This window comes from Xyrauchen texanus, chromosome 12 (assembly GCF_025860055.1).
Source record: "Xyrauchen texanus isolate HMW12.3.18 chromosome 12, RBS_HiC_50CHRs, whole genome shotgun sequence".
Lineage (NCBI taxonomy): Eukaryota > Metazoa > Chordata > Actinopteri > Cypriniformes > Catostomidae > Xyrauchen > Xyrauchen texanus.
In genome coordinates, this window is record NC_068287.1 from 42,537,887 (window position 1) to 42,559,976 (window position 22,090).

Consider the following 22,090-nt stretch of genomic DNA (forward strand, 5'->3'; position numbering starts at 1 on the left):
TGCAAGTATGCTCAAAGTCTAAGCGCTAATGGGCTGGGTCAAGTGCAATTTAATTCTGAGGATCTTCTCTTGGTTATTGCACCGTCAGCTTCCAATTCTATATCCCATTCAAACAAAGACAGCCCATAAGGATTTGGTAGTGTAAATGGGCTGTATGCAATGCATCCCCTGCTCTGTAATTGTATCGTCACATGAACACAAGTAACATAATCCCACTTATTACATGGCTAGTTACCAAATAAAAAAATGAATGGACATGGCATGTATTATTTTTATTATTAAACAGTTTAACAGTCATTATAGAAAATATCTGATCATAGAAGGCTTTGATTGTCTAATCAGAATCAAGTATGAATAAATCAGGGATTTAACCGTGCACGCGTGTTTGTGTAGCTGCTGTATTTTCCAGATCGTTGGTGGCATGCATCTTTTAAACTAGGCACAAGCGTCTTTATTTCTGATGTCATGGCACATACATGTTTACCTGACGGACCAATCAGAATATTTGCTCAGAGGACCAACAGCAAGACAAACAAGTCTAGTCTGCCATCCTTCCATTGACTCAAACACTTACAAAAGCTCCTTTCAATGAAAGAATCTGAATATTGTCAATGAAAAGTTGAGTTTTGTAGACATATTGTGTCTGGTTTAAAAGCAGCTCTGTTTTACTGAACTAAACAGATGCTTGATTCAGGACGTAGGTTCGATCAAATGAATCTTGATCAACAATCAAATTGATCAAAATCAAGACTTTTTATAGACACACAAAGACACTGACATTGAAAAGAACATGATAGACTGTAATCAGTTGATTGGATGTGATCAAATGTTTAATTTTCCTGAAATGTCCTGAAATGACTTCTGTTCCACATCCTGAGCTTTGAAGTAACACTCACAATCCATAGGGCACAGTATGTTACAATGATTCTGGCTCTTGTTCAGATGTCCCAACACAAATATTCAGCAGCTTCATGAACATACAGTATGTCACAATAGTGCCTGTATAAACCAGTTTGTCTTTTTACACAGGAATCAATCAATAATCAACATATTCAGAAATACTATCACCCTCGAAAAGAGAGAATGTGTTTGTTTTTTGTCCTTTTAAAAAATCAAAGTTCTGTGGTCGAAAAGGCTTCTCTATCTGTCCAATCAGAAGACAGTCCTCTTGATGATGTCACTTCCTCCAGACCTGCTGGCCGGCAATGTAGGTTTCTCTGACTGTCAGTGAGTCATCAAGCACTACGAAATCTACAAAACACACACGTAACTAGACCTACTACACACCAAATAAACGATATCGTCACAACATCAACCATCCAGTAGCAAATTTGGCTTTACGTCTTGGCGCCAGCACTGCATCCATATATTTGTGATTGAATCTGGACATCAATTCTCGCAATCAAAAAAGAACCTTGATATTGGCAGAAGTATTTTATGAACAACAGACCAGTGGTCGATTCTGCATTTACCGATAACTAAGGTAGTGGAAAAGGCCGATAACTGATTAATTGGCTGATATTTAAAAAAAAAAAATGGATCAATTGAATGTTAAAAATAAATAACTTACTGTGACAGGAACATAAAAAGAGTCTCCAAGAGTCGAAAATAAATAAAATCCCAGTTGAAGTTTGTTGTGCAACCAAAATACCATCGGCGTTGCCTTTTGTCAATAACCGATAGTTCCGAAAAGCAACTATCTGCACCGATTAATCGCTAAAACCGATCTATCGGTCGACCTCTATAACAGACGGGGCAAATGTTTGTCTATTGGATGACATCCGTTCATTATGAATGTCATTATGAAAAGCAACAGATGTTGAAAAAGAGGTTGAATGTTCTTATAAATCCTGAAAGGATTGACTTTACCCGCAGCTGAGCCGATTCTGTATATGCTGATAACTAAGGTAGTTGAAAAGGCCGATAACCGATTAATTGGATGATATTTTTTCACATTGATCTGTTGAATGTTAATAAAATATGCAGGAACAGAAAAAGAGGCTCCAAGTATCCGAAATAAATAAACCCCCAGGAGCATTTTACAAACAAAATCCCATCATCTTTGCCTTTTGACAATAATCGATAGTTCTGAAAAGCAACTATCGGCACCGATTAATCGGTAAACTGGTATATATGGGTCAACCTCTATTACAGCCGGGGCAAATGTTTGTCTATTAGATGACATCTTATCATCATAAAAAGCAACAGATGTTGAAAAAGAGGCTGAATGTTCTTATAAACAAGGACATATACCGATTAGAGGTCGACCGATATTGGTTTTTTCAGGCCGATGCCGATCTTGCCGATCTTTTGAAATCCGGGTCGGCCGATAGCCGATTAATGCTGCCGATTTATTTTGGACGATATGTGCTTGTTTTTAACCTCTTATTTGAACCTTTTATTTGAAAGATAAAATGTAACACAAATAATTACTTAAGATAGACAACATTTCTCAACAAATACATTTATTGAACACTTGACCAATCTGCACTTGTACACTTAAAATTAAAAATGTATAATGTAAAAACATATTGTATAAATAATGTATAACAAATATATTAAATAAACAAAGCAGGTGTTACGAACCGCTCCGAGACACGAAGGTTGAGATCCAAATGCAGCTTTAATTAAGGGGCAATCCAGACACGTAATCCAATATTCAGAGCATCCAAGAGAAGCACAGGCATAACTAGGGATGGTATCGTTAAGGTTTTAATGGTATTACTACTCTTACCGATACTGCTTATCGATCCGGTACTTTAACAGTATTCTTAACGGTTCTTTTTGTTATATATATATATATATATTACACAAATATAAACGTTATATAGGCACAGTGATTTAATTTCAGGAAGGTGTACTAGCATTACTGCTCAGGTGTGGTCGAAAAAGAAATCTAATAAAGTAATCAATTGTAAAATAACACTGCATAGTTTATATAGATAGATTAATGCTCATTAATGCAGAAGTTATTCATTCAAGAGCTGTAAGTGATTTTCTCTTTGCCTTTTGTTTTTGATTCGCAGTAATGTCTCAATCGTCACATGTTTAATAGACAGCTTCCCCTTTAAGACCGAGTTCAGATCTAATAGACTCCTGATGCAGCATATTTTCTCCCCAACTATTTCCATAACTACGTCCATTTAAGACATAAACTGTGTTTAAGTGAATCTCAAAGCCGGTCGTTTTGACATATTTTTGTGTATATTTGATCGTTTAGACGCACGCACATGAAACCCAAAATAGCCTATAGTTTGCTTGTCTCTTTGCGGTGTGTTTCGGAGCGCGCGCCGCCTTGGGACCGGTCTCTCTTGCACTCTTTTTATTATTAAACGCGTCCCGCAATTTAGCAACAGTAGCTAGACTGCATTTTACAACAATCACCGATCGTGCTGATTCTGACGTTAAGTTTGAGTTTTAGGGAGAAATGTCAGTGCACCGCTGTGAAGGGAAGGAAGTTGTGCTAGACAGAATGCGGCTTATGTATAAATATTATTTTTATAATCTTTGGAAGGCGAAATCTAAAATAAAATCAGACTAATAATCACATATCTAAACCAGGCTACGTTTAAATGTTTAGTTCTGTCACTCATTTAGCTGGGCTGTGTTGGGCTCGCTGTAGCACCGCGTGAGAGATCTCTCTCTCTCTCTCTCTCTCTCTCTCTCTCTGACTGCGAACAGCTAAATTGCATCACAGACAAATGGTTTCATATTATTATACATAGAAATGGCTGGCGATATAAAATAACTTTCTCTTTATAGCAATAAAGAATGTATTTTCTTAATTTCTCCAGTACCGACAGCAGAACCGGTAACGTCCGAGCTTACCAAAGCCAGTCCTTCAATAGCATATAGTGCGTTGGTATATTTGTATTACTTATTTATCTGCATTGAGTGACAACCCTCTCAAATATAAGACACACAAACAGAACAAATAAAAGTCTCAGATTCACTGTCTGTAATTGCAAAAATTCTTGCTTACTTATTGTGACATGATAGCAACCCTTCTGCTGTGATAATGCAACTTCAACTACGCTATCAATATCCAAAGTAGCCGAATGTCATGTCGCGTTTTTTCTCGACGTTGGCAGTAAAATATCAAACGTTTTTAATTAAATATAAAGAAGTTATACAAATTTAATCCTTACTGTTTTCTCCAAGGAACTTAGCTCCTTCCTTAGGCACTGGATGAGGTCTGCTCACTCTGCTGGAAAATGACTCTAGGGGCACTAGGCTGCCCACAGATGCGCCTGCCTAATAATCGGCTTGATATGCGTGGATATTGGCCGATGCCGATTATGTAAAAAATTCAAATAAATCGGCCGATTAATCGGTCGACCTCTAATACCGATAACTAAGGAAGTGGAAAAGGCAGATAACTGATTAATCAGACAATATTTTGTTAAATTGATCAATTGAATGTTTTAAAAAATGTCTTACTGTGACAGGAACAGAAAAAGAGGCTCCAAGAGTCAAAAATAAATAAAATCCCAGGTGCAGTTTTTTGTGCAACCAAAATACCATCGGCGTTGCCTTTCGCCAATAGTTAAAAAAAGCAACTATCTGTACAGATTAATCGGTAAAACCGATCTATCGGTCGACCTCTATAACAGACGGTGCAAATGTTTGTCTATTAGATGATATCTAATCATTATGAAAAGTAACAGATGTTGAAAAAGAGGTTGAGTGCCCTTATAAATATTAAAAGAAGTCACTATACCTGCATCTGAGCCGTATTCCAGTGTTCCCTTCCTGTGACTGACACCCAGCAGCTGTGCAGGATGCAGCGATGCAGCTTCTAATGCAGCTTCTACTGTACAACCTATACACACAAACCCTCTTTAACATAGACCGTAGACTCAGATCTACATTTGATAAACATCAATCAGCATGCAAGCACAATAAACCGCTAAATATACACACATTTTTATTGACACACTCACCTGATGCCTCTCTAAAGTGTCTTACACACATGTCCATCGTAGCAATGCTGCCACTCAAAGTGGTCGTGCCTGAAATCACAGCACCCAAAAACCTTAAACAACCTTAAAAAAATCATTCAGCTCAACAGCAGAATTAACAGATGTTACCAAGCATCCATTTCAGTTTCAGATATGTACTAAAACATCCCATCTTATGCCTCTCGTTGGAGATGGAAATGTCTTGAGTCTATATTCTGAAATGTAGTGAGCAAAATTCTGCACGAACAAAAAGCTTACCAAGTGTAATATTAAACTCAATGCCCAGTGCTTGTTCCCTTGTACATAAACAAATCCATTAATATGAGTTTGTTTGCGGTGTCGAATAGGATTATGATACAGATGTTGTTTTGACAGACCTGCAACGTAGGCATGAAGCCCCTGGATGTCTATCTGCTGCTGTCCGAGTGTGTGTCGACCAGGTGGGAGGCCCATCGCTGTCACAGCGTCAGTTACCAACACCAAACCTGGAACACACACACACACACACACACACACACACACATACAGTATGTATACGTGTATATATACACTCACTGATCACTTTATTAGGAACTCTATGGTCCTAATAAAGTGCCCTACATGGTCTTCTGCTGTTGTAGCCCATCCGTCTCAAGGCTTTAGTTTTTTTTGGCAATTTCAAGCATTGTATAGCCTTCATTCCTTAAAACAATGATTGATGCCAGTCTATTGCATACTGTGCCAACTCAAAAACAAACACAAAGACAATGTTAAGCTTCACTTAACAAACCAAACAGCTTTCGACTGTGTTTGATATAAATGGAAAGTGATTTTCTAGCACCAAATTAGCAATTTAGCATGATTACTCAAGGATAAGGTCTGATGGCTGCTGGAAATGGGCCTGTCTAGATTTGATAAAAAAAAAACTTTTTTTCAAATAGTGATGGTGCTGTTTTTTTACATCAGTAATGTCCTGACTGTACAAAACAGCAAAATCTGTACATTATTCCAAACTTTTGGCCACCAGTGTGTATATATATATATATATATATATATATATATATATATATATAAATGTTTTTGAAGTCGATCAATAGTGGATTTTGCACCGATAACTATGGTGGTGGAAAAGGCAGATACCCGATGCACTGGACGATATGTTTTACCTCAATATGATTTGACCTCTAGAGGCCGCTGTTATACTGTAGAATCAAGCCGACCACAGACAATAAAGAAAATATCTAAATATCGCCAACTAAAGTATCTGCATAGGTTTTTCCTGATAACCGCTAGTTCCAAAAAGCAACTACCGACACTGATTAATAATAATATCGGTATACCTCTAATATACATAACTGAAATGATTACCCATATTTGTGGTTGTGTGTTGTTTGTGTGTGAATACCTGCAGGATGAGCTCTGTGTGCAATGCGTAGGGCAGCAGGGTGTGTGTGTATCCCATCTGCAATCATACCGTAGTAAACTGTCTGTCTGGGCGGTATGTGATCGCTTGTAAGCAATCCTACAATACCTGGGTCCCGATGATGAAACTACAAGAGCACATAACAAATAAAATGTCTGTACGCATATATACAAATGTTAAAAAAACATTTGTAGATTATTCAATTGATTGAGTGTGTATGTGAGTTACTAACAGGCAACATGGCATTAAATAGGTGCGTGATGAATGAGGCTCCATTCTGCACGGCCTCTTCAGCCTGAGACAGATCAGCCATAGAGTGACCTAGACAGAGAAACAGGTTATAGTTTTACACACACATTTGTTTGTACACACACCTTGTCTTGAAAATGAATCTAGGCTGGTTTGATAGAGTTGATTATTGAGGCCATTTTCTATGGATTTGAGTGGGTTTTATCGAGCAACACGTACCTACTGACACTACTATGCCTCGTCCTACCAGTTCACGGATTGCTGCTCCACTATTGGCCAGTTCTGGTGCAAGTGTCACCATGGCGACATTCTCCAGGTGCCCATAGGTCTCCATCAGGTCGGCCACACCCCCTGATTTAAAAGTGCGGAGGAACTGAGGAGGGTGCGCGCCTCTCTTCTCTACACTTATAAATGGCCCCTCCAGGTGAACACCTGATACAAAAAAAGGAATGATAGGATAAAACAGGAGCAATGAAGACAAAGAGATCTAAAGGAACTTTCTGAGAAATGTCCTATAACCAGGCGCGATGTGATAAAAGCAACATTACAACAAAACACACATTATAGTTCAAATAAAAATAAAAAAGAGAGAAAATAGACGTAAATGCATGTCACTGCTGTATCCTACCTACAACTCCAGCCCCTTCAGGTCCTCCATCCTGAACTCTGACCTGTGGGATGACCTGTGGAGGGACATTACCAGTGAATAATGCTCACAAACCATTTAATAAGAAACGTTGCTTGGATTATTATAGTTTTAGACACATTAGTCCATGTGTTTTAAAATGGACTTTCATAGTTTATATTGAAAGTCGGGGTCTCGGACAAGGCTAAGACGACATAATCAGTACAGAAAAGTCATTTACATTTACATTTATGCATTTGGCAGATGCTTTTATCCAGAGCGACTTACAGTGCACTTATTACAGGTACAATCCCCCCGGAGCAACCTGGAGTTAAGTGCCTTGCTCAAGGACACAATGGTGGTGGCTGTGGGGATCGAACCAGTGACCTTCTGACTAACAGCCCTGTGCTTTAGCCACTACGCCACCACCATTCCAGTCAGAGTGCAGGGTCAGCCATTATACGGCACCCCTGGAGCAGATAGGGTTAAGGGCCTTGCTCAAGGGCCCAACAGTGGCATCTTGGTGGTGCTGGGGCTTGAACCCCCGACCTTCTGGTCAGTAACCCTGAGCCTCAACCACTGAGCCACCACTGCCCCCATTTGAAAAGAATCCAAAATAACTGATGAAGGCTTGGTGAAAACATCCCAATTGTGTTTTAATGATGCTTTTCTTCATATTTCAAAAAGAGTAAATACATATATAATAGAAGTTGAGTGATATATTTGTGGGTGTGTACTTCAGCAGCTGACTTGGTGCACGGTTTGTACCTGATGGTATATGTTTTGTGGAGATGTGACGAGGGTCGGGCAGAAGGACGTGACACCTTGTTCTAGAATCTTTTTGGCCACCACAGCCACGCCCCCTCTGATGTCACTGCTGGCCTGGGAGAAGTCTATGCCAAATCCACCTATGGGTGTGAACATGAGATTGGTTTAGCACGGACATCCATGTAAACATTGCATTGTTATAACATCTCAATTAAAAGAACACGGTAACATTTTTACACAGTGTAAGTGACTTCCGTGAGGCTAAACTGAACACAGCATAAGTCTTGCACTGGAGTGTGTGTGATGTACCATTTATCTGGACGTCTATGAACCCGGGTGCAATGATTTTATTCCCGCAGTCAACTTTGTGATCTGCGAAACCCTCCTCGTCGAAGAACAGTTTCTCTGGGTTCAGAATCTTGCCCTCCCGCACCCACAGATCTTCCCTACAAACACACACACAGATAAATATACACATCACATGCATCACCAGTGTAATAACACTATAACTCCATGATTATTGTGGTGTTATAACAACTTTTTATTAAACAAAGTACTACACATGCACATTTATTTTTTCCAAAACATTACATAGCTATTAATTAGATAGCAAATGCCCCTGTAATGCTCAGGAAATACAAAAGCCAAAGGACTTTACAAGCCATGTCTGGAGAAAACTGTATATGAACAATAATGCAAGGTTGACCGATATGGGTTTTTCAATGACCGAGACTGATATCTAGAGGGCAGGATGGCCGATATAAATGCCGATAAACATCATAAAATTTAACAACAGCAAATTAGATATGCACAAAATGTCTTAAGTGAAACAAACACTTATTTTATACACCTTGAAAGCAGAAGGTGTTGACTATCCATTGACAAAACTATTGGTAACACATCTATTAATCGGTCAAGGAAACATGGTTATCTGCAAAATGAACAAATATCGGCCGATGTCGGTCTATCACTAATTCCTGTTTTACCTATGATAGAGTGAATATGTGTTCTTTATATATTACCTTTGCAGTCTGTGGTCTTTCAGGATCCTGCAGTTCACAAACTGTGTGATCGGAGCATCCGAGACGCTCTTATTGGACGGCATGTCTCCCGAAATCCCACCCTCACGATTAAACACACCCTATATGAGAAATATGAGAAATATTAGAGCTCCAGATCATCTATGTGACATTTGATTGATTCCTTTGTCAGCTTCAGATCATACAGAGCAACGCGAGTGCGAAAAAGAAAGTGTTTCTTCAAGAAAAAGGATCTTTTATGATGAGCACACCACAATAAAACACAATGACCTAAGAACCATCGCCCTTTTGACCCCCCACAAACAATTTTATCTCTCTTTATAACACAAGACTGCAATCAAGCTCAATATTTAAGTGCTTTTTAACTAAAATCTCCACTTTCACTTTCACATTCTTCTTTGGGCGATATGCATTCTTTGTGCATATCGCCACCATTTATTTTAATAAAGGACTTAAATATTGATCTGTTTCTCACCCACACCTTTCATATCACTTCTGAAGACATGGATTTAACCACTGCTGTCTTAAGGCCTCGAAATACTTCCTACCATATACAAGAACAAACAGGTGTAACGTCATTTAGAAGATAATCTAGCATAAAAAGAAGGTGTTTTTGCGCTCGTTTCAGTGGTTCGTAACAGCTCGCCTAGAAGAACTTTTAGGAAAACGTCTTACCGGCTGCTAAACACCTTCTTACAGCCATTTGTCCATGTCATCAGTCAGTGTGACCTTGAGCTCCACCTACTTTGAGGCCAACAGTTAATTCTGTGTATGTTGTTCAGTCAGTCAAGATCAGTCAACACGAACACAGAGACATCTTCCAAGAACATGTCATGTCATCTCACGATTAAATCACTGGTTTAATTGGTCTACAAACGGCATCAAATCTACGCAAATTCTCTCAAGTGCCCATTCAGTCATGTGCCCTCTGCAGCGAAAGCCATTTACACATCTGTCCAAAGGAAGATATGCCTCTCTCATCATTCTTTTGTTTGTATTTTGCCCATTAACCTCCATATTTGCAGTAGTATCTGTGTCATCATAATTTACAATGACAGAGTGTAACCGGCGCATATTATGGCCACGTATAGCATGCAAGCTCAATAGCTCTGTGAATTCAGAATGTAAACAAGACAAACAACTGCTTTTACTGACCTCGTGTAAATTCTAGTCGGGCATAAAGTCATTGCTAACACATTTTAATGTCACATTAGTTAAGGTTTTAATGAGCATCCTCATATTATAATGCTCCGCTAAACGCCTCCCACAGCAGCATGACCGTGTCTGAATGTTCGCAAACAGTATACCGTTGTTCGGCTGTTTAGAACTTGTTATTATCCCTGAATGAAGAAAGTAGAAGACCTTTCTGAAAGTATATCAGGCCTTTTTGGATTACTTTTATGTGCTTTTTAGCTTTAATATTTTGGTCACCATTCACTTGCATTGTATGGACCTACAGAGCTGAGATATTCTTCTAAAAATCTCAGTTTCTGTTCCGCATAACAAAGAAAGTCAAACACATCTGAGATGGCATGAGGGTGAATAAATGATGAGAGAATTTTCATTTTTGGGTGAACTGTCCCTTTAAGAAAGCAGATCCTGAATGATGAGCACACCACAATAAAACACAACGAACTAAGAATCATTGCCCTTTGACCCCACAGACACATAAACATGTATCTCTCTTTTTAGAATACAAGATTTAACTTTAAACTGTCAAACAACTTTTCAAATTTAGAATTCTTCCATCTCAATGAAGACAACCAGATTCCCTCAACAGTTGCATTATGACGTATATGCATTATTAAATTCAAAACAATGAGGGATTCAAAAGCAGAAAGTGGTGCTGTTGATAGCAGACGGTAAACAAACACACCACCGACACACATATTAAAGCCAGTAGTTTTACACGCGCAGTTTACGCACTGATCAAACGGACACATGATCGTGATCATCGGCTGTCGTTTCATAAACACTTACCGTTAATTCAAATACTCTGGTTCAGTCCGCGCGCCAATGTGCCGTAGGAAGTCCATGAGCAGCCTGGGTCACGCGCCCTGTCAGCTGACGATGGGACGTGGCCAAACCGAGGGATTTAAAAATGGTAACTTTTAAACATGTAATATTATAAAGATCATGCTTGGGATTCGGTTGCATGTCACACAGTCTTTTTAAAGTGGTGGTTTACTAAAATTAGCTCCATTGCTCCATTGTAATGAATAGAAATAATTATTGCATTAAAATAAGCCTTATCATAAAAAATGCCTTCTTTCTTATTTTCAGCACACACACACACACACACACACACACACACACACACACACACACACACACACGTTGTGTTTCCATGTTTTATGGGGACTTTCCATAGACATAATGGTTTTTATACTGTACAAACTTTATATTCTATCCCCTAAACCTAACCCTACCCCTAAACCTAACCCTCACAGAAAACTTTCTGCATTTTTACATTTTCAAAAAACATAATTTAGTATGATTTATAAGCTGTTTTCCTCATGGGGACCGACAAAATGTCCCCACAAGGTCAAAACTTTCGGGGTTTACTATCCTTATGGGGACATTTGGTCCCCACAAAGTGATAAATACACGCACACACACACACACACACACACACACACTTATATACTGTATGGGACAGAACAGTGACCATTTTGAAGAACAACAACAAAAACACACACACACACACACACACACACAACAACACTGTCACATTTCTTCACTGTCTGCCACCGTCAGGGTTGAGTAATTCCCAGATGTGTACGACTTTCTTTTCTTCTGCTTTATTTATTTTGTAATCTCACACATCACAAAAAATAATAATGCATAAAAATCAATGTTGTTGCTAATCATTGGCATATCCCAGACTGTAATAATCCAAAAACAATTCCCCTTAGCATTTAATATATGGAAAATAATGAATTTTCTGTGGGTTTTTTCCACCCATAAAAAAACAACAGTGGCATTATGTAAACAAACTGGGATTTAAAGGGTTAAAATCCTGAAAATGAATGAATGTTTGTTAGTTATGACAGGACTGATGTTGGTTATAAAAATAAACTAATTGAAAGTGGACAATAATATTAATATATAATAATATTATGGCTTTATTGGCACAGATATTTTTGTCCTCTAAGGACATAGATTCTTTGTTTTATTGACGCACAAGGGTTAAAGTGAAAAGCAGACTTATATAGTTCCAGAAGGTTAGTATATCACATTTATATCATTTAATAATATAAACGGTAGTGAACCGTAAAATATACAGGCATCAAAATTACATCATTTAAAGCCTGAAAAATGGACACCGTATTTTTTATTGTAAATTTCTGGCAACCACACAAATTGCCAGGATTTTACTAGATTTAACAGTCATTTCTAACAATAAAATACTGTTTTCAATATTTTACTGTAAAATAAATGCAGGCTAGGTCATTATCTGCCACAACACAACAAATTACAGTGAAAAAAGTTGAATATTACACTGCATTATGAGAAAATGGTGTTTCATAGGAAGTCACCATTATGGTTTTTAGTGTTCCCTTTGGATGGGACCTTATCGTATTTATTTCTAATTAAATTTCTCCCAGTTGGTGCAGTTGTGATTGAGAACACTATACATTGTCCTGTAATGTGTGGAGAGAATAGCTAATTTAGTGGGTGACTTAATGTCGGCCCATGAAGTGTAATCTCCACTATATGATGCATTTGAATCCAAACGAACAATAAGGAAGAGATGTTTGCAATGCTAGGCTATAATATGGCTGGTTTGATCACTCAGTAACCTTTTATCACGAGCTGTCATCAGGCATGCAAGATATCAACACTCGGCATACAAAACTCATCGCTGGTGACAAACACTGTAGATCTTTTTTAATTTATGGGTAACAAGTTGCCATGAATTTACTGTAAACTCACACTAAATGTTTTACAGTGCACAGATGTCGGTACAGACCTTGGTAAAAGTTATCTGAGAGCTCAAATCAAACTTTTGCATGGTGCTCCTTTCCTTTTTTCACTCAAAAATTGTGCAAAATTTAAATAATACACTAATATTGCAAAGAACGCTTCCTCTTTAACTTCATGCCTTTTGGAGATCAGTTCATCTTCTAGGGGTGCACAAACTTTTGCATACCACTGTATGTGCAACTGGGACGTGACAAACACAAAACTAAGTCTACAAATCTATTAAATACATTTTATTACATTAGCCACATTTGTATAATCACTTTTATAGACAGATGACTGTAAACCAGACAGCAAAGAACCAAATGTGTGTCTGTAGACCAACAAGACTCAATGAATTATACAGAAGGCTTTTTGCAAATGAGCCATTGTTTCTTGTGAATAAAGCGGTGCATTTTTCATACATTTTGATGCGTTTACATGGCAAGAATCTTTCCAAACACAACATATTATAGTTTGATGTCTAAACTAAAGGATACTTTACTTCTTGACCAAGTAGTCTGGGGAAAAGCATTTTGACAAAAATTGGTTGGCAAATATTTAAAGCCCTGTGAAAATATTAGCAACCAGGGCAAAGACATTCCCATGAACACAAAGATTTAATTTTGCAATCCATAAACCATCATTCAACCAATCTAGAGCAAGATTTCTTGAACTTTAGTCTGGCATGGCTTTGAAAGTCACAGTCTCAAAAGATTTTCTCTTCCCATCCCTTCACTCCTCTCCAATCCTTTCTCAGCCCCAGTTGTGTTTGTCTTCCTCTGCTGGGGTGAGGATATCTGTGACCAGACCTGTGCCGATGGTTTTATTGCCATCTCTGAGTGTGAACCGTTGACCTTTGTCAAGAACCATGGGCTGTCTGAGGGTCAGTGTTAAAGATGTGTCCTCTCCCGGCATTACCATCTCCTACAATTCGATGGAAGACACGTAAATTCAGGGCAAAGGTTAATCTTATAAAACATGTTCAGGTCATATTTCACAGCAAAAATAAAACACTAAATAAATAAACTGTATTTGCATAAAGAAAATAAACAGTAATTTTAGGGGTCTTAAGATAAACTTGCAATTACAAGAAATAAAGTCGCAATTGTGACAATATCTCATAAATGTGAGAAATAGTTGTAAATTGTGAGAAATTAAACAGCACCTATTATGGTTTTTAAACATGTCTTTTGTCATTTTGTTGTAAAGGTCTCACAATAGATTTACATGCATCCAAGGTAAAAACACTTTAATTTGCTCATAATTTTAAAATGCTGCATTACCTTTATTCCCCAGTGTCAAAAACGACTCGTTCAATGATCCGTTCTAAAGCATTCCTTCTAAACTCCTCCTTTCAGAGAGCTACTCTTCTCTGATTGGTCCGTTCTAAAGGATTCATTCTAAGCTCCTCCTTTCAGAGAGCTACTCTTCTCTGATTGGTCCGTTCTAAAGGATTCATTCTAAGCTCCTCCTTTCAGAGAGCTACTCTGCTCTGATTGGTCCGTTCTAAAGCATTCATTCTAAACTCCTTTCAGAGAGCTACTCTTCTCCGATTGGTCCGTTCTAAAGCATTCAATCAGAGAAGAGTAGCTCTCTGAAAGGAGGAGTTTAGAATGAATGCTTTAGAACGGACCATTCTAAGCTCCTCCTTTCAGAGAGCTACTCTGCTCTGATTGGTCCGTTCTAAAGCATTCATTCTAAACTCCTTTCAGAGAGCTACTCTTCTCCGATTGGTCCGTTCTAAAGCATTCAATCAGAGAAGAGTAGCTCTCTGAAGGAGAGTTAGAATGAATGCTTTAAAGCATCCATTCTAAACTCCTCCTTTCAGAGAGCTACTCTTCTCTGATTGGTCCGTTCTAAAGCATTCATTCTAAACTCCTCCTTTCAGAGAGCTACTCTTCTCTGATTGGTCCGTTCTAAAGCATTCATTCTAAACTCCTCCTTTCAGAGAGCTACTCTGCTCTGATTGGTCAGATGTCCCAGTCTGTTGTGATTGGTCTACCACTTAGTGCATGTTTGAGGGCGGGTCAAAGCTGTTCGCGAGCAGCCAATGAAGACCAGATGCAGGTTTTTTTGTGACCAAATTAGGGTAGTACAGCAAGTCAGTCTGGAATAACTAACGCCTCGTTTCAGGAGTTCAGAATCTGTTCTTTTGGGAGTCAATAACTCCATTTGTCATGCACTTTAATTTTTGAAACTTTGCAGATTTTTTTTACATTCACAAACAGCTATATAACACACTACGTGAAAGGTAATATTTGAAAAACCACAATAGGTGCTCTTTAAGTCGCAATTGAGAGATATCAAATGTAAGGCTATGTACCAAGTGAAATGTAACCCAGCACATGTCCAAATGAATCAACAAGACTTCCGGGATAAACAACGCTCAAAATCTCTCACAAGTAAGGCCTACAAGCATGAAAACAAATAATGTAACTAGGCATGTTTGATATAATTTAAGAGATCTCTGTGCGACTGGTATAATGGTCTCTTTCCCATGTTGATAAAACTAATGGTAACAAAGTTATAAAGTCTTGGCCAAATACTGTATAATTCTGGAGGTCTATCCCCCTCCTTGCCTGTATGTTAATAAGGTATGACCCCAGGAAGCCAAGAACCCATTCACCCCTAAATTATCATTGTTCAAAGGATAAAACCATTCGTTACACAATGTCTATTCTGTCTGGATAATTAAGGAAAGCTGGCCCAGAGCTCGGGGAATCTGATGTGTGTAGTTTTAATGTAGGGAATCTGTAAGCCAGATCTCCCATGCTATACCACTGCATGTAGTTTTGTCAGGTATGTCTCTCGATTCTTATTTTTATGTTTGTTTATTCTGATCATTTGTGAAATTGGCTTTGATTTGATTTTCTGTAACTTATGTTTTAAATCCCGCCTGGCAAATAAATTGTTACTTTATTTATTCAATCTGTATTGCTCCTAAATCATTTAACACCAGTAGATTTGATGGGCGCCTTTTGTTACATACAACTTGCTAAGAGAGTGATAAGCAGTGACTGGTAGTCTTACGTTATGTTGATTAAAACATGATTAAATAAAACTATCATCTGGTTATGAGCAAGCATTAGGCGGCCGAATCAGATGATATTAGTAAACCCTGCAACCGCTGACTATGAACAGAACTAGCGATTTTGTGTCCGTGAGGCCTATGTAATTAATCGGCCGGCATATTACTCCAAGTGACAATCGGGACCCAAATGAAAGGATAATGAAAACTAGGACAATTCAGAATAATCAATAACTTAAAAAGATTACACTAAAAGAATGACCAGAAATTAAATAGAGCTGTAATCTAAATTAGAGGTCACTTTAAATTTGAGTCAGCTAAACTTAATAAGAGAATCAATTGTTTAGTGTATCCATCCACCCATCTTCAACCGCTTATCCGAAGTCGGGTCGCGGGGGCAGCTGTTCCAGCAGGGGGCCTCAAACTTCCCTATCCTGAGCCACATTAACCAGCTCTGGACTGGGGGACCCCGAGGCGTTCCCAGGCCAGTGTGGAGATGTAATCTCTCCACCTAATCCTGGGTCTTCCCCGAGGCCTCCTCCCAGCTGGACGTGCCTGAAACACCTCCCTAGGGAGGCGGCCAGGGGGCATCCTTACCAGATGCCCAAACCACCTCAACTGACTCCTTTCGACTCAAAGGAGCAGCGGCTCTACTCCGAGCTCCTCACGGATGACTGAGCTCCTCACCCTATCTCTAAGGGAGACGCCCGCCACCCTTCTGAGGAAGCCCATTTCGGCCGCTTGTACTCGCGACCTAGTTCTTTCGGTCATGACCCAACCTTCATGACCATAGGTGAGGGTAGGAACAAAAATTGACCGGTAGATCGAGAGCTTTGCCTTCCGGCTCAGCTCTCTTTTCTTGACAACGGTGCAATAGAGCGAGTGCAATACCGCCCCCGCTGCCCCGATTCTCCGGCCAACCTCCCGCTCAATTGTCCCCTCACTCGTGAACAAGATCCTGAGGTACTTGAACTCCTTCACTTGGGGCAATACCTCATTCCCTACCTGGAGTACGCACTCCATCGGTTTCCTGCTGAGAACCATGGCCTCAGATTTAGAGGTGCTAATCCTCATCCCAGCCGCTTCACACTCGACTGCCAAGCGATCCAGTGTAAATTGTGTGTTTGGTGTAAATTAACAATAATCATTTTACTTCAGCGTTCAGAAATGACAATGCAGAGACCTTCAAAGATCAATCTATTGAAGTTCCACTCCGAATTGCTAAAAAGTAACATCTAGATACATTACAGTAACTAGAGTTTGGGAGGGAAATGTGCTTCGTCACAATACAAAAAAAAGTGTTCATTTCTTTATGCAAAATGTGTACATTTTTCCCTTTGACTTTGTTATGAGAAGTGATCCAGACATATTTCTGTGAGACCCACAAATAATTCAAAACTTACCTTGCCTGTTGGCAGCTGTACTCGACAGGCCATGTCCCAGGTGAGAGAGAACATGACAGGCATGAAGTTTGTGACAAATGGCTTGTGTCTGCCACCCTCCTCTTTACTCAGAACATAGACCTGATGACACCCAAACAGGAAGAGTTTAACAAAATAAAATGGTTTTGAAGCATCGATGCAGATGCGTTAAACCTAAACTGATGAGATATAGACACTAACCTGAGCTTTGACCTTCTGGTGTGGCTGTATAGATGCTGGTTTGCTCATCACCATTCCTCGCCTGACATCTTCTCTCTTCAGCCCACGGACCAGAGCACCCAGATTATCGCCCGCCTCTGCCCGATCCAGAGACTGATGGAACATCTCGATACCTGGGAGAGAGAGAACATCTTAATCCATTGACAAAAGCTGCTGGAACTGATTTCGGAACTGACAAGAGGGTTAGCATCAATACACTTTGTCCTATCACTAGTTTATGAGTCGAGCAGAAAATGACATTTTCTTACCAGTGACAACAGACTTAAAGGAACGACTGTGTCCGACAAATTCACACTCATCTCCTTTCTTGATCACCCCTCGCTCTAGTGTGCCAGTGACCACAGTACCACGACCTGCACGCAAAAGTCACACGGAGCGTTACACACACACACACGCTTCTGGGAATTCAGAATCACTTCGCACACAAAGGATGAGTAATGAATGAAAACAATATTTATTTTATGGATATACCGAGCAGATGCTTTTATTCAAAGCTACTTATGTTTGCAAAAAGATCCATTTTTATTAGACTTCAAAACTGATTCTGGACTGACTTTGTTACAAAAAATACACTCAAATGACTACATAAAAGCCAAAAACGCTATAAGCAGAAGCATGATATCGAATTTCAAGAGTAAACCAGAATAGTACAGAAGCTTGAGCAGAAGTATGCATCTGAAAAATGAAAAGCGAGCATTGTTTTAGTTAACAGGAAGTGGCTTATACAACACAACACAGACAGGAGAGCAAATACCTGGAATAGAATAGACTCCCTCTATGGGCAGCAGGAATGGTTTCTCCAGCTCTCTCTTTGGCAGAGGAATATTGGTATCTACCACATCCAAAAGCTTCATAACAGCGTCAACGCCCAGTTCTGGCTGCCTGTTCTAAACACACACAATCCGAACAGAAGTACTGAATACTATCGACTCAACGGTTTAAAACTAGGGCTGTCAATTAATACATGACACGGCGAATCATTTGTATGCATGTCTTCTTACATTGCATCTGTGCTACTTGGCTCTAAAGGTGCGTTCACATACAACGCGAAGCGGGCACATCGCTTGGAGGAAAGTGACCGAGGAAGTTTGACTACCTGGTACGTTCTGAAAACATGCGCGTCTACTTGATTCCAGCTATTGGTTGCACTTTACTAGTAGGAGGAATACTTGCGGGTTCGCGTTTCTACGCGTCGTAAGTTAACGCACCATAAGTCCTCGTGGTGGTGTAGTGACTCGCCTCAATCCGGGTGGCGGAGGACGAATCTCAGTTGCCTCCGCATCTGAGACCATCAATCCGCGCATCTTATCACGCGGCTTGTTGAGCGCGTTACCGCGGAGACTTTGCGGGTGTGGAAGCTTCACGCTATTCTCCGCGGCATCCACACACAACTCACCACGTGCCCCACCGAGAGCGAGAACCGCATTATAGCAACCACTAAGAGGATACCCCAACGTGACACTACCCAACCTAGCAACCGGGCCAATTGGTTGCTTAGGATGCCTGACTGGAGTCACTCAGCACGCCCTGAAATCGAACCTACGACTCCAGGCGTCGGTGCTATTTTAATTGTCGATTTCTGTACATGGCATCAGACAGACGCTTTTGAAGCTCACTGGTTTTCAGAGTCAAGTTGAAAGGATAGTTTGGATAGCATAAAAGTAATCAATAAGACTCCAGTGGTTAAATATATTTCTTCAGAAGCGATATTATAGGCGCAAGTGAGAAACGGATCAATATTGAAGTCCTTTTTACCTATAAATCTACACTTTCACTTTCTAAAAGTGAAGATTTATAGTAAAAAAGGACTTCAATATTGATCCGTTTCTCACCCAAAGCGATCGCATCACTTCTGAAGACATGGATTAAACCACTGGAGTTTTATGGATTACTTTTATGCTGCCTTTATGTGCTTTTTGGAGCTTCAAAGTTCTGGTCACCATTCACTTGCATTGTATGGACCAACAGAGCTGAAACATTCCTCGAAAAAACTATCTTTGTGTTTACACAGAAGAAGGAAGGTCATACACATCTGGGATGGCATGAAAGTTAGTAAATGACAGAATTTTAATTCTGCACTCTTTTCTTTATTTTCCCACCAGTCAGGGGACACAAACATTTTGGCCTCACGGCCTTCCTCATTGTGTGTATTTACACAAAACAAATATTCAATGCATCTTCTGTTCATTTCTTTGAGGATCAAACTTTTAAAGGGACAGTACACCTCAAAATGAAAATGTATCCCTCCACAAAAGAAAGGAAGTCATTTGGGTTTGGAACGACATGAGGTTGAGTAAATGACAGAATACATTTTTTGGGGGTGAACTGTCCAGTCAATCTTTTCCTCCATTCGTTTCCATTCCACTATCCTTACCTCCAGGGCACAGAGCGCCGATCCAATAACAACGGGTGTGTTTTCCCCATCGTAGCCAAACTCGGTGAGCAGCTCTCTGATCTCCAGCTCCACCAAGTCCAGCATCTCTTTATCCTCCACGGCGTCAGCTTTATTCACAAACACCACCACGTTCTCCACGCCGATCTGCCTCGCCAGTAGGAGGTGCTCACGAGTCTGAGGCATCTGACCATCTGTTGCTGCCACCACCAGAATGCAGCCGTCCAGCTGAGCTGTTCCTGTGATCATGTTCTACAGACATGGATATATTTCACATGCATCACATGCATTTATAATAATGCTTATTAGTCCATTACTAAGCATTACCTTGACATAGTCAGCATGTCCAGGGCAGTCTGTATGTGCGTAATGCCTGTTAGCGGTGGTGTATTCCACATGCGAGGCATTAATGGTGATTCCTCTGGCCTTCTCCTCCGGAGCGTTATCAATATCTTCATACTTCTTATAACGTGCACCACCAGCCTCGGCAAGAACTGACACAAACATGCACACAAATTTAGGTGAAAACAACTACTTTTTAACCCTCCTATTGTCTTAAGAAACTGCACCCTACTTTTGTCCTTCGGGTCATTTTCGAACATAAATGACCCAAGACAATAGAAGGGTTAAACAGGTCACTGTTAGAGTAAATTAAACCATCTGTATCCCATACATGGGATAATGTATTCGAACTTAAAGGTAAGTTTTAGTCTTTAAATTACCTTTGGTGATGGCAGCAGTAAGTGTGGTCTTGCCGTGGTCTACATGACCAATAGTCCCGATGTTTACATGAGGTTTATCACGAGAAAACACCCTTTTGGCCTCTGCTGCAAAATTCCTCCGACTCAGAGGAACTGCACACTGAGAGATGGAAAGAAAAATGCTTAAAACTCACTTTTTTAACTCCAAAAAGCTTTCATATACAAAAAAAACAAGGCATTGAGAAATTTATTAACTACATAAATCTCAAAGATTTATATGCATCTTAAGTATTAGTGGGAACACCCCCAAAACCAACATAATAATTTTGGAAAACAGGGTGTCGTGATAAATTTAGCTTTATAAATTACGAATTTCATGAATGAAAATAGAGTTTGTTTTGTATTTATTAACTTTATTCCCCCATGATAATCCTGCTAATTTAGGCACTTCAATGAAATCTTATATTCCTCTCAATAACATCATTAATGAAGTACTTTATGTGCACTTTAAAACACTCACCAGTTTAAAGGAGCTGTGCAGTAAACTCGGGGAGGTCAACTGCAGAGCTGAATAAATAAATAAATAAATAAATAAATAATCTACATAACATAAATAAAATGACAATGGTTTATGGTTCAGACAAATTTTAATCATTATTAAAAATCCATAAGCACAAAAATACGTGTAATTAAAATAAAATACGTGTAATTAAATGGCAAAAAACAATATTGGAAAAAAATAAAAATAAAATCGAATTTAATGCATCAATATAACTGCACTGCTCTCATAGTTAGCCCGAATCTGACCTAATCTAGACAGCAGACACCCCGTTATTTAGAACACACTGCACTCTCCTTGTGTCTTGATGCAGAACAGCTCTTTCATTAATTTATGCACAGTCTTATAAATTGCTGTCAATATCGGTTATAAATGCCGCACAGGTTGAAGAACTTGACCTTGTGTTATGCATCAAAAATGCCATTTCCCCTAACTACCATTTCCACACTTTCATCCATACATGCACGCATATATTATTTATACCCCACACCAATCAATCGTAGCACGAACACGAAGTCAATAACACGGGCAAACAACATCAAAAACGCTTCTTGTAACTTACCGGACAGGCACGCGCGGACACTCACGAGCGCAGCCATTTTGCGGGCGAATCCAAACGCGCATGTGCGTGATAATCAGAGTCTGACGACATCATCATTGGACGTGTATTTTTATTTTCACGTAAACATACTACAAAATTTGATCGTTAAAAAGTAGATTTTGTTTTTACATTCTCTT

At 39.4% G+C, this 22,090-nt stretch overlaps 2 protein-coding genes across 2 annotated transcripts; both read right to left on the reverse strand.

Moving 5' to 3' along the window:
- Window positions 1–253: 253 nt before the first annotated feature.
- LOC127653041 (N-acetylglucosamine-6-phosphate deacetylase) lies at window positions 254–11,103 on the reverse strand. Its single transcript, XM_052139532.1, has 12 exons — window positions 11,026–11,103; window positions 9,028–9,146; window positions 8,315–8,451; window positions 8,006–8,145; window positions 7,241–7,295; window positions 6,832–7,044; window positions 6,596–6,684; window positions 6,346–6,490; window positions 5,339–5,446; window positions 4,944–5,012; window positions 4,721–4,822; window positions 254–1,251 (listed from the first exon to the last, which is right to left on the reverse strand). Exons 2-12 carry the CDS (start codon window positions 9,108–9,110, stop codon window positions 1,178–1,180), a joined length of 1,215 nt encoding a protein of 404 aa, XP_051995492.1. The 5' UTR covers window positions 9,111–9,146; window positions 11,026–11,103; the 3' UTR covers window positions 254–1,177.
- Window positions 11,104–13,247: 2,144 nt separating this feature from the next.
- LOC127652849 (elongation factor Tu, mitochondrial-like) lies at window positions 13,248–21,963 on the reverse strand. The gene is made up of 10 exons (XM_052139258.1): window positions 21,915–21,963; window positions 21,314–21,360; window positions 20,815–20,953; window positions 20,420–20,586; window positions 20,075–20,344; window positions 18,455–18,587; window positions 17,949–18,053; window positions 17,662–17,813; window positions 17,443–17,562; window positions 13,248–13,935 (listed from the first exon to the last, which is right to left on the reverse strand). The coding sequence occupies exons 1-10, from the start codon at window positions 21,949–21,951 to the stop codon at window positions 13,765–13,767; spliced, it is 1,341 nt and encodes a 446-aa protein (XP_051995218.1). The 5' UTR covers window positions 21,952–21,963; the 3' UTR covers window positions 13,248–13,764.
- Window positions 21,964–22,090: the final 127 nt, after the last annotated feature.

Coding starts and splice junctions, on each gene's coding strand:
- LOC127653041 (XM_052139532.1), bottom strand. CDS start 9,110: ATGCCGTCCAATAAGAGCGTCTCGGATGCTCCGATCACACAGTTTGTG. Junction 8,452..9,027: donor AAAGACCACAGACTGCAAAG/GTAATATATAAA, acceptor GTGTGTTTGTAG/GGAAGATCTGTGGGTGCGGG. Junction 7,296..8,005: donor CACAAAACATATACCATCAG/GTACAAACCGTG, acceptor GTCCCTCCACAG/GTCATCCCACAGGTCAGAGT.
- LOC127652849 (XM_052139258.1), bottom strand. CDS start 21,951: ATGGCTGCGCTCGTGAGTGTCCGCGCGTGCCTGTCCG. Junction 18,588..20,074: donor CGGCGCTCTGTGCCCTGGAG/GTAAGGATAGTG, acceptor GTGTGTGTTTAG/AACAGGCAGCCAGAACTGGG. Junction 18,054..18,454: donor GGGAGTCTATTCTATTCCAG/GTATTTGCTCTC, acceptor TTTTGCGTGCAG/GTCGTGGTACTGTGGTCACT.